Source organism: Chenopodium quinoa, unplaced genomic scaffold (assembly GCF_001683475.1).
Source record: "Chenopodium quinoa cultivar QQ74 unplaced genomic scaffold, ASM168347v1, whole genome shotgun sequence".
NCBI classification, from domain to species: Eukaryota; Viridiplantae; Streptophyta; class Magnoliopsida; order Caryophyllales; family Amaranthaceae; genus Chenopodium; species Chenopodium quinoa.
The window spans coordinates 1,795,424-1,812,593 of NW_018743880.1; the positions used below are offsets into that span (position 1 = coordinate 1,795,424).

Genomic DNA, 17,170 nt, shown 5'->3' on the forward strand with positions numbered 1-17,170 from the left:
CCGATTTACCTATATTTATCTCACAAAAATTTTAAAATAAAATGATTTAATGAGTAATAATAATTTTATGTATATATTTGTGTTAATCATATATTTTTAACCTTCAAAATAATAATGATATACAAAGTACTACTTGAAAACAACTTTTTTTTTTTAATTCAATGAAAAATAATTTAACTCAATGAGCTAACAATCAATACCCACATAAAATGTTTCTACACATTGTGATTCTAATATCAAATGTTTATACAAGAAATTGTTATTAGTTGTTATTATTATTATTTATTTATTTGAAAGAATTATTATATTTATTAGAAATTATTAATTAATAATATTATTAAATATTAATTCTTAATAGTTTGAATTATTAAATATTATTATTTATAATTGTTATTAATAATTATTATTATGATTAATAAATATTAATTATTAAAATTATTTTTAATATTAATAATTATTATAATTATTCAAAATAATAAATTATTATCATCAATACAATATTAATTATTACTCCGTATGTAAAAATAGAGCAGAGTAACTCTAAAGAACGGGGCCTTACAATTGTAAGAACCTTGGTCGCCCATTTCGATTAGAACATGAGACCGAATATCGAAACCCCTTAAAATTCCCTCACACAGTCACTCAGGTAGTCTTCCCTCAGTCTTCATTTCTTCCAAAGACCAGAAAAACCCTTTTTCATTGCAATGGAAACTGCGAAATCATCATCATCTTCTTCTTCTCTTCTTAACAACAAGAAACCAACGCTAACTCCAAAAGCCAAAATTTACCAGAAATTTGGGAATAAAGCATGCTATAAAATTGAGGAAATTCAAGAAGAATCTTCTCAAAATGGATGCCCTGGTTTGGTTATTCTTCAAAAGGGTCCTTCCCTTTTCCGTTGTTCGTTGGAACTCCCTGAATTCTCTGTTGTTTCAGAACCCTGTAAGAAAAAGAAGGAAGCTGAGCAATCTGCTGCATTAATGGCTTTACAGAAGGTCTTTTCTTTCAGTTGCTTATTTTCATTTTTGATTCTTTCATATAATTGTTGGGTTGTTCTCCACTGTACCCTTTTAACTGAATTTGATTTTGTAATGTACTGTGTAATTTGTTGCTATTGCATGTCTGTTCGTTATGGGAAGATAATTTTTTTGGATTGTTATAGTGTAGATTATAATTTGGATGATATTATGCTTACAATGGTTTCTTGGATTGGTAGCTACTTCTGTGTTTTTATTTTATGATTTGGAAGTTTATAGTGTACTTTTTTCGGCTTATTTGCATTGTTGAGTTACTCGAATTTCGCATATCATGGTTAAGAGGATTATTGATTTGTTAATCTTAATCAAGAAATTGGTGAGACCTCGTGTATGTATACACATGTCAATTGTTGCACATGGGAGAAGACGAGCAATGATAACTGTTGTGATATCATGTAATTCGCAAAATGGATTGGAGGGGAGGCTTAATCTAGAAATGCCATGAAGTTTTGTTGTTGAATATTGATCGTACAATTAAATTTGATTGTCCCTTCACAAAGACACATCGTAACACCTTCCCTTTGTGGTGGTAATGTGTTATGAGGAATCTTAGTCTATTGTCAAGGCATTATCTTATATATTACTTCGTATATATTATACGTAGTACTATTTTTACTTAATAAGAAAATTGAATTGAAGGTAGAGAGATAAAGTGATATTTAGTTTTCTATTAAGAAATGCTTTGATGGATTCGATATCATGTGATTGTAACAATGGGTGTTTTTTGTAAGAATCTGTGTTTCAGTCAGATTTGGTAAGAATTAATAGAGGACATTGGCTTAGATTTTAGGAAAAGCCATGCAGGGTGTAAAATTCTTTTGTATACCCTATAACTTCTAAAGTTGATGTCACCAGCAAGCAAATCCAAACAGTTTTGTAAATTTGGAAGCATAAAAACTTAACCTCCAACTTCATATGAACGAGCAAAAATGTTAAAAATCATGAAAATATCTGTTCGCAAATCCTTTATTACATGAATTACTAATAATGCCACGTACAATGCTGACAACTAGGATTAACTAGGATCACAATGAGTAACATTTCTTTTCGCTGCCTCTTTGTTTTGGGATGTTTCCAAGCTGGAGGTTGTAGGCTGTGTGGTTCACCGCTCAAAATTTATCATAGTATTAAAGAGTTAATGCTACATGTGTGATTAAGGGTAATAAGATTTTAAAAGAATTTTTATCTGTGTATTGTTTGTTGCAAGTGAATGGAGCCAATGTAGGTAAAACTGATGCACTCATTGTGATTGGTGGCCTTTTCTTTAATTGATTAAACCAGTTTTTATTTTATTTTTTAATCATTGTTGTCACATGAAGCGAAGGTCAACATCAATATATCCAATATGTATCTTGCATTTGAGGTCTAAGATGGGGGCTGTCAAAAGCAAGGGATTGCAACATTATTTACCTATAAGGGCTTAGGTAATGTTTGATTTATGATATGTAGATAAGACATGTGAAGTAAATTTTGAGAGGAAAAGAGAAAATGTATTTTAGTTGAGCCTCATCAACATCATCTTGCCTAGATTGCTAGACCACAAAAGGTGCTTAACCCCTAATGCCTCAGGCGGGCCTTTTCAAACATTGTTAGAAGCAACAGTTATCTCCTTTGAAGTGGGAGAATTTAAGTTTGTCATATGTACATTTTCTTCCGTGAAAAATACAAAATGTATATCCAATGAACTGTTATTAGATATCTAGAGAGGACTCTCATCATTATTGTTGTGATAATATTTCTGTTAAATAACTTCTCCCTTTGTTCTTGTTGTTGCAGCTTGGTATTGATTCCCTTGAAAGCTGCCTCACAGAATCAGATGCAGAAGAGGAGTTGGTCTCTCGTCTCTCACATATATTCTCAAGTGAGGTTGTGCTCCCATGAGCCCCATCCCCCTTGCCCTCTTTCTCATAATTGGCATTATGGCAATTCTCATTTTTTAAGTTAATGTACATAATATGCTTTAGGACCACCAGGGTTTCAATTTGATTTCTGTGCTTGCAAAGCTGCATATATATATATACCAAAAATTCGAAGCTATTATGACATATTCTATTAACAACAATTCACCTTGCTCTTTCCAAATATTGTTGAGTTTGTTTATCAGATCTATTGAATCATTACTAGCAACATTGATCGTAAAATCTTGAATTCAGCTATGTCCTTTCTATTCAATTTTGTAGTTTTTAGAATATGCTTGCTCACATTTATGAGAGCATTAATGCACAGGACACAAAAGACAGGTCATCATCAAGTCATTTCGATTTGGAGATTGTATACATTTTTGTCCTTTGGGGAATGATAGTTCTGCTCTTTGTAATTAGTAAATCTAAGTATGGCGTAAACCTATACTACTTTTGCTTTATACCTTCTAACGGGTGTGTTGAACTTTTCTAGTTCTGATCGTTGCTTATTTGTTTGTAGTTTCAGTCATCACATCATCCGCTTAGCAGTCACCTGAAAGCAGTTTATTTCAGAGAGGGTGAACTTAGTGGATCTATTCCTGTATCTGTTTTGATTGGTTGTGATCCCAAGCTTAGTAATCTATGCAGATCCATTGACGCAAGGGTTGAGTCAAATCCTTTCTTATCTATACCTATTGTGATGAGAGCTGCAGTCAAATTATCAGAATTACTTTTTATATCAGAGGAAGATCTTTGGATCAGGAGGAAGTATCCTTTCCCCTCAAATGCTATACCAGTATTAGACAACCAACATTCAGACTTAACAAAAGGATCTTTGACTGAGGCTGTATATATTCCTTTTTCACTTGATAAGGATGTAAGTTCTATCAGTATGAATCTGTCATTGAAAGGCTATTATCTGGATGTTATTGCTGCAGAGCTTGGTATTGTTGATGCTTCAAAGGTCCTTATCTCTAGGTGAGTGATTGTAGATCTATCAGTACTTGTTCTAGCTTGATTTGTTTTTCCTGCAGAAATCTTTGACCCAGTTGGCTATAGAGAGTTTTCTTATATCTGAATCTGAGTGTAAAAAACCTGGAATTGAGTTTATCACATCTTTTTCTTTGCAGGACCATTGGTAAAGCTTCTTCTGAGTCAAGACTGTATTTTTCTGCTTTAGAGACACATAATTTGAATTCAGACTCGGAATTTATTTGTGCAATAGAGCAACCCGATCTTGATAGCTCTTTCAACATCCGTGCTAGTTACTTGCTGGGACAACAGGTATACGGTAATGCAATTTTAGCATCAGTTGGATACACATGGAGAGGGGCAGAGTTGTTTAATGAAGACGTGTCATTGCGTACCTATTTTAGGTTTCTCCCTCTTTTTCTTTCTCAACTTCCTTTTATCTTAAATAATTTATTCTACTTGTTTCACCACACTTGTTCTCCTTCCTAACCGAAATTTGAGAATGGATTATGTCACAAAGTTCAGTCAGTAAAGACTTTATTGAAGTTTACCAACTGTAATATTCAAATGCAATTTTCAAGCAAAGAACTTTATTGCTGAAGTTGGATTTAAGCTTTGTAAATAGGGGATCTTTAATTGTTGCTCCTAGACATCTACTGAATCCTGTTTACTCTTTCTTGTTGGCATTATCTGTTAAAAGATAGGCCACTTTCCCTTTTTGATTGTCACAAATGTGATTAAATTTGTCAAATATGAATCCTGGCAATATCAATTTAGTGGCCTTTAATTACTACTTTATCCTTTCCTTAAATAATGCAATGTGGGGATGGGGCACTGTTTTTAAGAAGAGGAGAGAGAGAGGAATAAAGATAGGAACGCATGTGATGAGGGAAGAGAGAATGAAAACATATGCAAATAGGGAAATGTTGCAATATTTGTGAAACTTCCTAAATGGGTAATTGTTGCAATATTTGTGGAACAGAGAAAATATTAATTACTACTTCTACTGGACTTGCAACTAAATGACTTGATTCCTGAAGTCCACCAACTTTTGATCCTGATAGTTGAAGTTTTTAACCGTATGTATTTATTAATTGTGTCAGCAGAACCTTTTATGATATGCATTGTTATATCCTGCAATAACGTTGATTTAGACCTAAAATGGTTGTTTGTGCACTTTTGGAGACTTACTAATTACCTAGTGAGTCTGTATAGGTGGCTATAATCTTGTTTTCATATTAGTGGCTAGTTAGAGCATCAAAATCAGATGGTGAGGGTTTATTTGTCAATAGGATGCTATAATTGACGTGCAAATTTTAAGTTAGATTGTCATGTATTTTTTCTAGGATGTGTATGTTTCTATTATTCCTTGAAGAATTGGTGAATCGTTTTCATTCTGTGAGGGCTAATTCTTTTAGTATGTCAGCGACTCACCAGCCTGAGCCATACTATTGTAGTTTATCTTGCAAGCTTGTACTGCTGTGAAATACAAAGTAGGAAAATTTGTCAAGAATAAGCCAACCTTTTAGTGATTAGCTCAAAATAAGTCATCCTTTTGATTAACTAAGAATAAATTAACTTTTAAGGGGTATTTTCTCTAAATAGGTAAAATGACCTTTAACCTACCAAACAAGTCACCACCTTCATATTTAAGTTAATTTTATTTCCCTTTTCCATTTAAAAAAAAAATAAAATTCACCACCTTCTTTCATTTTTTTCAATTAATAAAACTTTTTTTTTACAAAAAAGTTCACCCCCACTGTTGACCAGTGCCCAGCCACCGTATGGACCACCTCCCCGTCCCTGGCCCTCTTCTCTTCCCCCTCCTAGAACGTCAGCCGACCTTTCTCCCTAAACACCGATCTTTGTCGGCCAAGAGCAACCCAAACCCACACCGAAAACCACCTCAAAACCACCATACCCACAACCCACCTCGAAACCCAACCCTAACCATATAAATGCTGCCCATCCACCCCCCAGAAAACCAATATATACCCACCCGAAATTTGAAAAATCCACCACTAACTTACCCAGAAATTAAAAAAAAACCCACCACTAACTTACCCAGAAATTTGAAAAAACCCACCAATAACTTACCCAGAATTTCGAAAAAAAAGGTTTAGACGGAAGGAGCAGATCGTGGCGGCACCCGAGGCGGTGGAAGGGGATGAAGAGAGGGATTGGTGGTGAGTGGGGGAATGGTCAACGGTGGCCGACTTGTGTGTTGGGAGCTGTTCAACCATGGAGGGAGGAAATTTTCTTAATAAAATTAAATAAAAAAAATTAATTTAATTTCAATTAAAAAATCTAAATGAACCAATTTAATGACACGTGGCATACTTAACCTAAACAACCGGTTATCCCCAAGACCAACAGGTCATGAGTTATTTTGGGAAGATATCTTGGCCCTGTTTGGTAGTAAGCTTATTGGGGGTATATTAGCTTATTTGACTAACTTTAGCTGATTGACTAGTCAAACAAGCTAACACAAGTGTTTGGTAGTAAGCTTATTCTACTAAATAAGCTCTTTTTAAAAAAGCTCATTTTAGGAGCTTTTTCAATTAGCTTATTCATTAATTATTGTGAAATGACTCTTATAACCTCATTTAATTTAAAATTCTATCTAAACTACCTACCCCACAATTAGCTTATTGGTCATTTCACATACTCAATCACCTTTAAGCTATCAGTTATCAAACACTTTTATATAATCAGTTAATACAATAAGTTAGTCAAATCAGTTAATAAAATCAGCTAGTCAAAATCAGCTAACTCAATCAGCTTCAGCTTTCAGCTTTCTCCCAAACAAGGCCCTTATAAAATTTGACTTATTTTTAGTTAATCAAAAGGTTTAACTTATTTTGAGCTAATTGTATAAAGGTTGACTTATTTTTGACAAATTTTCCTACAAAGTTTATGATTATACTTTTGTCTTGTATTCCTGCATTTTATGTTGTCAGTTCAAAGTCTTCATTTGTATGCCAAGTATATAAATGCGTGTTATTTTTTTATTTGGCCTTAATTATTTCTAAAATGATGTTTGACTTGCTTTACATTTAACAAATGTATGATATTTCTATGGTGAGTTCTTTGACAAAGATAATAAATGACAGGATGCTTATTGGAAGAACGCCTGATGGGCTCTTTAAGATATCTAGAGATGCATTACTTACAGCAGATTTGCCTGGAGTATTCACGGGAAAAAGTAATTGGAGGGGCTCTTTGCCAAAGGATCTACTCTGTTCATTTTGCCGTCATCATAGACTCTCTGAACCTGTTTTTAATGTACTCTGTAACTCCAACAAATCAGACCAAGACTTGCCTGGATCATGCAGACTTCTATCAGATGAAAGGTCAAACTCGGCATATATTTCTAAACTTGGAGGGGTTGTGGCCACAGTTAGTCCAAATCAAATTGAAGCAGAATCCTTTAGTTGTGAAATAAAAGTGGTTTCAAAGAATCACAATTTACTCCTTCAAAGATCTCCAGTAGATACTTTCACGAAACAGGGGGATGCAGTGCAGGATGCGTCTTTGAAAGTCCTAAACTTTTTGAAATTTTACTTCAAGCAACCAAATATGCGTTTAGAGGAGCTTTCTTCACTTGGTGGTAAATATAACATTGACTGCCACTTGACATGCTTCTTGAAGGAGTTTTCTCTCTGTCAACAGATGCATAAGGTTCAACAGCCAAGAAATTTACTAGGAGGCCACAAATCAAACTTTAACCATATAGATCGATTTAATAGTTTGACCAGCATGGAGAATAAACACTTAAGTCTACAAGGAACAGCTTGTGGATCATTACCTTCCAATGGATGTATTGTCTCTATAAGTTATGGTGTATTCCTGGTATCAGAAGGAAAAGAAATCCTAGAAATTCTGGAGAAGAATGATGATTTTGAGTTTGAGATTGGCACAGGAGCAGTAATTTCATGTATTGAAGCGGCTATTCTTCGTATGACAGCTGGACAATCTGTCTGCTTCCTCACGGACATGCCACAAACAGAAATGGTTATGGCTGCATCTGTGGATTGTAAAAAAATTCTATCCTTTTTGTCCTCAAGTGAGTTTATCTTTTTTTTTTTTTCTTTTACACTAGCTTTATTTGAGGATGTATGATTTAATAACGCCTTTCAACACAAATGGTTCAAGCTTCAGAATCATTGTGCATTATAAACAAATAATTGGTTTGTAAACGTTTTCTAGCATACCAGACTTCACACTATGTTTTAATAGAGAAATTTAGAGAATTAGAGGGAAAGTGAAAGATACATTTTTGCATATTTGGATAAGACTTGAGGAAAAGGAAATGAAATGATGGTATATATTTTCCTTGTCCTTTTAAAATAAACCAAAAAATCTCCATTGTTGGAGAAATTTTGAAGGAAAATGGAAGGTCAGTCTTTCCTCTGCGTTGTTCCTTTACTCTTCTATTTTTTCCTTTTATTTCCCTTGATTACTGTTATGCAAACAGTGTTTGTGCTTAAATATGTCTGGTTAGATTTCTATGAAATTTGGTATGTGTAACATTGCCTGTATTTAATTGGATTTTGCTCAGCTTTTTTTAGTAATTATCTATAATTATAATCTTGTTAGGTGCGTTCAATTATTCAGAGTCTCATCATTTTTCCTATGTTTATTTTCCCTCCAGAATCTTGTTGCTTGAAATATCTTATCACTGTATTGCGAGTAACAGAACCATTTGAAGATAGAATGGAGCAGGCTCTGTTCAGCCCTCCGCTGTCAAAGCAGCGTGTAGAATTTGCATTGCAGTGCATTAAAGAATATTCTGCTACTTCTTTGGTACATATTTCTCAATGGTTTCCCCTCTAATTCCATGATATGTAGCTGAATATAATTCAATCAATTTTGCTATCATGGTTTTAATAATATACAGATTATAAAATTTATTATTTTCACAAAACTATTTGACATTGTATGCAATACTAATTTATTTTTAAAAAAATTGACCTCTCGTGGCTGCAGATTGATTTTGGGTGTGGATCAGGAAGTTTATTGGAATCCTTAGTTAATACACCAAGCTCTTTGGAAAAGATTGTTGGTATTGATATTTCTCAAAAGGGTCTCATTCGTGCTGCCAAGGTATGATACTTTAGTGGCTATGTCATGCTAGTTCAGAACCTATTGGGGTCTTTTTAGATGCTGGGAGCATAATAGGTGTCCATGTGATGAGGCTGACCGTTGTTAAGAATAATCTGGAAATACCCTTTAAGTATTCAGGCCTACTTATTTGAATGTAATGGTTAACTTTGATTGCTACTTCATTGCACAATGACTGAACACTCAACTAATTCTGTTTATCCTTTATTATTTTCCATTTAGAATGCTAATGCACTATTATCTATCAGTTCAAGGTACCATTTTTTAATTCAATATTTATCATCCAAATGTAATCACTACTAAATAGTTATATGTACATAACCTTAACAGTGACTACATGGGAGTGTATATATATATATAAACAGATGATAAGGTGCAGGTTCATTTAGTATAAGATTGCTTTATTTTATCTTTTGAATTGTATGCAATTATTCTTAGCGTGACTGTATGGGTGATACATGGCACATTGGTTTTATTTATATTTTCATTTTTATCTTCTGTGTGCTGGTAAGTCGGAAATCAATTAAAGGTGGCATGTGTTTAATGGTGCTTGACGTGCTTCATTGCTACAAGATATGCATGTGCACATTCTGTTTGCCTATTATATACTTCATATGTCTGTTTGCTTATATGTGAGTGGGAGAAATCTGTACTGTGCCATGTTCTACTTCTAGAGGATTCGTATGCAATTACTCTCAGTTTCTCTATGTAATATGATCTATTACAAATTTATTTTTTGAGTGTATATATTTGGTTTCATGATTTGCAGGTCCTTCAAACAAAACTGGAGAATTTGAAGGATGAGATATCCACATCAAATAGTAAAGCAGCAATTCTTTACGAGGGTAGCATAACTGCTTTTGATTCTGGCTTGAGTGAATATGATATTGGAACATGCTTAGAGGTTTGTGATTTGATTTCTTTGATATTCAACTTCCACATTCTGGTGTATTAACTGTTTTTAGGATATTCAACTTCCACATTAGGCAACCCAAAGAAAGGGAGACGCAAGTAGAGACTGTTCTGATTATAGAAAGATTTACACGTAAACACTCAACTCGGTGTGTGATCTTTAAACACCCACTGATACCCATGAAAGTGCTTTCTAATTAATGCTTTAGTTTCGGGTTGGGTGTCATTAGGGTAGAGCCAATTAGGGTTTTGGGTTGATTTAGGGTCAAAATCGGGTCTCAAGTCGGGTTGGGTTTGTTTTGCTAATAGTACAAGCCTAACACAACCAGTATTTCCTTAGTTGTATACTTTAGTCACAAACAGGTACGGGAGTGCAATTTGCTACCCAATATTTTCAAGCTAGTCTAACAGTGTACCAAATACATTCACGTTTGAGTTTGTGGTCCTACAGGATTAGGCAAATCAGGTAAAATGCTGAACTCAACCCTCAGATATAAATCACCTAATTCCACTCTAGGACGTTGTTAGATTATGGGCTCTTTGTAAAAACAAAGGGAAACATTAGTTTATCAGTATTATTAATATTGACCCCATATTAAAATTTGTACGGTAAGAAAAAATAGTCATATAGGGTTTGTTAGATTTGTATTGTAATATACTTTCATAATATTCTTTTTATTATTTTAATCTTATAAATGTGTGTTGGGATGTGTAAAATTATTCATGTTAAAAAATTACATGAGTGAAGGAATAATTTTTCTGTTTAGGGGTTCTTTTATTAGGGTTACAGATCCCAATTTTGTAATTAAAGATTTAATAATTATGCAATTTTTTATTTCCCAATTATTATGAAGCTTATATCTTTTTTAGTGTCATGTCCATTCTGCTAACGTCCATGCATGTTCAATGACTTTGATGCTAGAAGAAAATGTCCATAGGACAGCCCTCAAAAGTTTATGTTGAATGCCATTTTTATCTTCTAATGTTATTAATTAACTTTTTGTATTTTTTAATTTTTATAAAAATAATTTATATCCTATCAGGTGATAGAGCATATGGAAGAAGATCAAGCACACTTATTTGGTGAAATTGCACTCGGACTTTTTCGTCCTAAGGTCCTGATTGTTTCAACCCCAAATTATGAATACAATATCATTCTGCAAAAATCTAATTTAGGAAGCCAAGTGGAGGATCCAGATGATAGTGCACTACAGTCATGTAAATTTCGTAATCATGATCACAAATTTGAGTGGACAAGAGAACAATTTAATCAGTGGGCAGCTGGCTTGGCACTGAAACACAATTACAGTGTCGAGTTTGGTGGAGTGGGTGGAATACAAGGTGTGGAACCAGGGTTTGCTTCTCAAATAGCAGTATTCAGGAGGAACCAACAGGAGCCTATTAAAGATTCTGTAATAAGTATAGATATGGAAAACCGCTATAAGACTCTATGGAAATGGCCTGCTACGAGCTTTGCGTAGTTGGTAATTCAGGGCCTGGTTAGTGAAAATTTTGTTTGGTCAATTGCAAATAGTTTAACAGGTTTAGAACTGCAGAGTTCCTTGGTTTAGAACTGCAGAGTTCCTTGTTTAGAACTCTTTGGTTTAGAACTGCAGAGTTCCTTGTCTTTTTAAAGGTTCCCTGACTCAGCATGATTCAGTGTGTTATTACCACATTTAAGCTGAGGCCTATATATTATATATACGGCACTTATGTACACACTAACACACAATTTACTAATTCAGTTTATCACATGCTTTGAGCAGCAAGCTAGTGAGTCTGCCAAACTTGTCACACAACTTTCTAGATGATTTGAGCTTACATGCTGTTGCTAGCCCCATTAAAATCTAGACTTGTTCAATGGGTCAAAGCCCCATTAAAAGCCCTAACCCAGCTTGTTTATATAAGAATCAATTGGTCTAAAGCTACATCCTTATGCAGTTATCTTAGTAGCAACCAGCCCAATACGCAAGTCCAACATGGCCCATGAAGTTTCACCCCAATAAAAAACAACACACCTCACAAAATTATGCCGTCTTTATTGAACCATCATATGAGCTCTTTCCCTAAATAATGTTGGGAAATTATCTAATTTCCAAATTACAGCTACTCTTGTTTTTAATTCACATCGTACCGTCAACGTCAGCTAAGGAAAACAAAACGTTTTTTATTTTTTTTTTCGAGATCCAGCAACAAACCGCTACTTCAAGTAGCGATGTTATGAGGAAAACCGCTACTTACTCATAACACCGCTACTTCAGTTAGCGGTTTATGAAATTAAAACCTCTACTTCAAATAGCGGTTTATCCTCATAACACTGCTACTTCAAGTAGCGGTTTGTTCTGTAAAGTTTAATTTTTAAAAACAAAATATCTGTAAATAACACTGCTACTTCAAGTAGCGGTTTGTTCTGTAAAGTTTAATTTTTAAAAACAAAATATCTGTAAATAAGTAAACCGCTATTTGAAGTAGCGGCTTTTAGTAGCACACCGCTACTTGAAGTAGCGGTTTTCTAATAAACCGTTTTTAAAAAAATTCCCACTGAACCGGTGATGTGGACGGAACGGTGAGAATTAAAAAAGAGTAGCTGTAATTTGGGAATTAGATAATTTCCCATCATTATTTAGGGAAAGGGCTCCCACCATACTAACATTTTAAAAATAATTAAAAAATTGTCACTTACGAAACTATTTCTACACTCTTTACATCCTCTCTCCTCTTTATGATTTTCTCACTATAAAACTAAAATCACCATGAGTATTCGAGAAGAACTCAAAATTCAACCAAAACTTCCAAAACAAAAAAGTTAAGTTTATATGAAGATTTACTTAGTTTGTTTTAAATTTAATGGTACCTTATTAGATGTGTACCTAGTAATGATGTCTTGTAGACATCTAAAAATGTCTGTAATCCCCCATATTTTTAACTTAATTATAATTTATTTATATATTATTTTTACAAATATTTTTATGTCAGTTTCATTAAATAAAGTTATTTTTTTATGAAAAGATTTAAGTAAACTAATATGTTTTTAACTAATTTACAACAATTTTAACATTTTAGCCCAAAATCCAAATATTACTCCTAATCTAATTAGGAAACACAAAGCCAAATAAAGCCCAAATAAAAACCCTTATCCTTCTTTCCTCTCTCACATAAAAAAAAAAAAACAAGAAGCTTTCACTCTCTTCTTCCCCTTCATTCACGAGCCTCAAACAGAGAAAAAAAAAAGTCGAAGCTTTCTCCTGCTGCCGCCTCTGCTGCCGCCGCACCTGCAGTTCGCTCTCCCCTCTTTTCCTTCCTCTTATTTCTCTTCCTTTATTTCTTAATAATTTTATTAAAGATTCAATTTTTATTTGATTTCAATTATAAAATTATTGTTATTAGGCTTTAATAGTATGTATAAATTACAAAAGATTATAAATTTATGGATTTTGTATGTCTAAATTATTAAATAAAATTTCAGATTATGTATTTTGCATACTTTAGGGTTTAAAACATTGATTTTTCATGTTTTAAGGCTTGATTACGTGTTAAACAAACTATCTAATCATACTATGTTTAAATTAAATTAAAATATAATTATCTTAATCATAAATAAATTTTCAGATTTATTAAAGTTTCAATTTTTATGAACAAGTAGTGTTAATTTCGTGTTTTTATGCTTCTAAACCTACAAAATAATCATTGTGAGTATTTTGTGATTGAAAAAACTTTGAACTTTATATTCTAACTTTAAAAATAATTTTCAGATTTCATACCTTTTATTTTGAAGCCTCTAATTTCATTGAATTGATATATTCTTGGGTTTTTAACACACTAACTTGCTATATAATGACTAATCATAGTAATTATGCTTATGGGGTTATTTTATATATTTAAAACAAAATTCCAGATTTATGTACCCACTTTAAAGCTGCTGTAATTTGATATAAAACACTATATTTTCATAATTCTAACACGTAAACTTAAAGTTGGGATGTTATATTACTAACTTTGATTTTTGGGGACAATCTAAAGACTTTATTTTGGTGATTTAAGAGGTTTTAAAGTAGTTTAGTATTGCTGTAATTTTAATTGCTTTGGTATTGATTTATTCCTAATTGTTTGGTTTAGGAGAGGACTTTGTAGAAGGCGACTTCTAGTTTTAAAGTGGCCAACCGGATTGTTTACACAAGGTACGTACAAGATACGAAACCTTGCTTGTAGGTGCATATTTAAGGACGGATCGAGAACTTAGTATCATGTATAGGATTGACTGGGTTAAATTGTCTGGTTATGAATTTCAAATGATGTGCACTAGTTTATAATGCAAGTATTATTTGTGCTTTAATTATGCAAGGTGCGCTTAAAGGCAAAGGTATGTGATTGGTGTAAAGATCAAATTATTACTCGTTCATGATTATGTAAACAGGATGAGTAAAGGAGAAATTCAAGTCTTGTAAGACGAGGTTAAGGTTTTGGGGTGCCTTATGCACTCAAGGTGTTTATACACCGAGGTAGTAATGGAATAATTAATAAATTTTGTTTGTCACTAATAAATTAAGAATCTAAATTGAGAATTTGCCATGTTTGATTGAATTGCTTTTGGGATGTTTGTATTGATATGTATAAGAGTCATCACTAAGTCTAAACCTGTAAATCACGTAAAGTGCAAGATGGATGAGCAATAAAACTCTAGAATGGTGCACATCTGGAGTAATGACAATCAAGGGTTGGGGTACATGGGGTTTTAGCCGTGTACTTTTATCGAGGCCGTCTGATCTACGAGTGTCTTCTTTCAAATATTATTTTTCTAAAATTAGGAGTTAGGTGAGATCTCATACTAACTACGGTCACGGAGTCGCGCCCGTGGTCGTTGGATGTTTATTGATGTTTCCGAAAGGAGGCATGGGGTTTTTCTTTATTGATGTTCCAAATGGGACATGGGTTGGACAACCTTGTCTATTGCTAAATCCAATGAAATAAATAAACGAGTCAGTTAATATTAATTAGTGAGGTCTTAATAAATTTGATAATCGAGTCGTGAATCGAGTCTGTATTTAATGATGCTTGTGATTGAATATTAGTAGCATGTTAGGTATTTTCTCAATTTGTTTTCGCAGCTTGTATGTACTCAGCTTTGCTGACTGCGTGCTTTTGTGTGTGTCTTTCTTAGGTCATGGCCTTCGCCTTTCAATGACCCTGTGACGATCCAATTTTTAGACTTGTAATATTGGGGAGCAGAATAACCACAGGTTCTTACACATGCAGCATTCATCAGGGTTGTGGGATCTTGAGTAGAGAGTTGGTTGTTTCCATATTATTTATTTTGCAAAGTTTGAATTTATTTGAATTCGATTTTAGTTGACACTAATTCTTTTGGGTTTGAATTTATTGGAACTCTGAATTTAATCACTTACTACTTTTATTGGGTTTTGAATAAGGGCCTTAATGGTTCCAACTTGTAATACATATTTTGATTTAATTCCTTTGTTTTGAGGTTTATTTAAAAATGTTTTGGTTTTCCGCTGCAAATTTCTGAGATAGCCTTAACGTTTGAACACGTGGCAGTAGCACACCAGTAATTCTCTTGAAATTGTTCAGGTTATATACAGGTTTCTCACAGGTTTTTAAGAGAGAATTATTGGGGTGTTACAATGTCTCCTCGAAACCAAACCCGATGATAAACAATTTATTACTGCCATTATTGGCCGGTTCAGTATTTAATTCTGAGAGTGCTTAAAAAGTCATATTTAATTAAATTCAGTTTATAAAATAGTCAACAGATCAGTCTTAATGTTTGGTCAAAGCATAGTTTAATTTTTATTTTTTATTTTGGCCCAAACCTGTTTATTCATTTTTCATTTATTATTATTAGCCCAATTAATAAATAATAAACAAGAAATAGCCCAAAAATATGAATCGACACCTAAAAAGGCTGAACGTAATTAGGGCAAAAATGATTTGGACGGAAAAGGGACACAGAGTCTTCCGCATCACGCCAAACTGTGTCGCATCATGGGACACACTGCCGCGCCACGACATAGTTCCCCGTGACACAGTGCCAGTACCATGACACGGGACAACCCCGTGTCTTTTTTTGCGTAAACCCTTCACGCGTTTTAACCCATGTAGGTCAAATATTTCCCGCGTCACTCCAGAGTATGCCGTGTCACACAAGAGTTTCCCGTGTCACGACAATTTTTGCCGTGTCTTGGCAGTGTTTTTAGGATCCCGTGGGTTCCCTCTACTCATTTTCCCTATAAATACCCCCTCATTTCTGATGTACCGGGTACCAATTAATTCTCTTTTCTCTCTTCTATGCTCTAACCTAAACACTAGCCTACCTTTATTCTTTCAAAAGTCCTTCCTTAAGCACTCCAAGGAGTCCGTACTTTACTCGAGGTTTTGTCCTTAAACCAAGGCGTGAAAGGTAGAACTGTTTGAGGGTTTGACCCCAAATCAATTCTATTCTATTTAATTTATTTAAATTTAATTGTTGTTTTATTAATTTTCCTTGAAGTTACTAACTCGTTTATTGTTTTATAGTTGCAAGCAAACTAAATCAAAGTAAGAATCATGTTCCTTTTATTTCTATTATTTTTCTAACGGTTTTATATTGTTGGATTTATTCTTAAATTGCTTCCAATATTAATGTTAATTCTATTGTTATTATGATCACCATATTGCATTTTTAAAGGGAATATGTAATTGAAATCACGCCTAATAAGATAATTTGGACAACCGGTTTATGTTCCTTTTTAATCTTGTTGTTTAATCAAGTGATCACGATATTTAAGAATTATGTGTTGCATTAATATTAAACCAATTTAGCATAATAATAGTTTGGAGCGAATTGAATATTTTGTTTGCATGCCTTTGAGATCGCAGGAATCACTTTTCAATATAAGAATCAAGTAGAGGCCAATACGGGCGAATATGACTTGACTCACTTCGTACCATCATCCCTGATCCTCCTTTCGTGGTTCCGAACCATATGGAGTTAGTAATCTCATGGATTATGAATGGGGTGTAACTTTCACGGGTCAATCATTGTTGCCTTTTGTTGTCCCTTTATTTGTGGTTGTCTTAAATGATCTGTGAACGGTTTACAAATTCCTTAAAAACTTGTTGGCAGCTCTCTACTTTGCTTTGTCCCTAATCGTATACGTCAATTCCCACTTCCTATAAGTGTCAAGCATATTCACAACATGATTTAGCGTAAGCACACTTCAAATGACG

At 33.6% G+C, this 17,170-nt stretch overlaps 1 protein-coding gene across 2 annotated transcripts; it reads left to right on the forward strand.

Moving 5' to 3' along the window:
- Window positions 1-609: 609 nt before the first annotated feature.
- LOC110686591 (small RNA 2'-O-methyltransferase-like) lies at window positions 610-11,746 on the forward strand. 2 transcript variants are annotated; one of them, XM_021863195.1, is made up of 9 exons: window positions 610-995; window positions 2,814-2,903; window positions 3,459-3,916; window positions 4,069-4,314; window positions 7,024-7,976; window positions 8,565-8,716; window positions 8,900-9,016; window positions 9,804-9,938; window positions 10,990-11,746. In XM_021863195.1, the coding sequence occupies exons 1-9, from the start codon at window positions 705-707 to the stop codon at window positions 11,425-11,427; spliced, it is 2,880 nt and encodes a 959-aa protein (XP_021718887.1). In that variant the 5' UTR covers window positions 610-704; the 3' UTR covers window positions 11,428-11,746. The 2 variants fall into 2 exon arrangements, with proteins under 2 accessions (XP_021718887.1, XP_021718888.1); XM_021863196.1 differs by having other exon boundaries at window positions 3,465-3,916.
- Window positions 11,747-17,170: the final 5,424 nt, after the last annotated feature.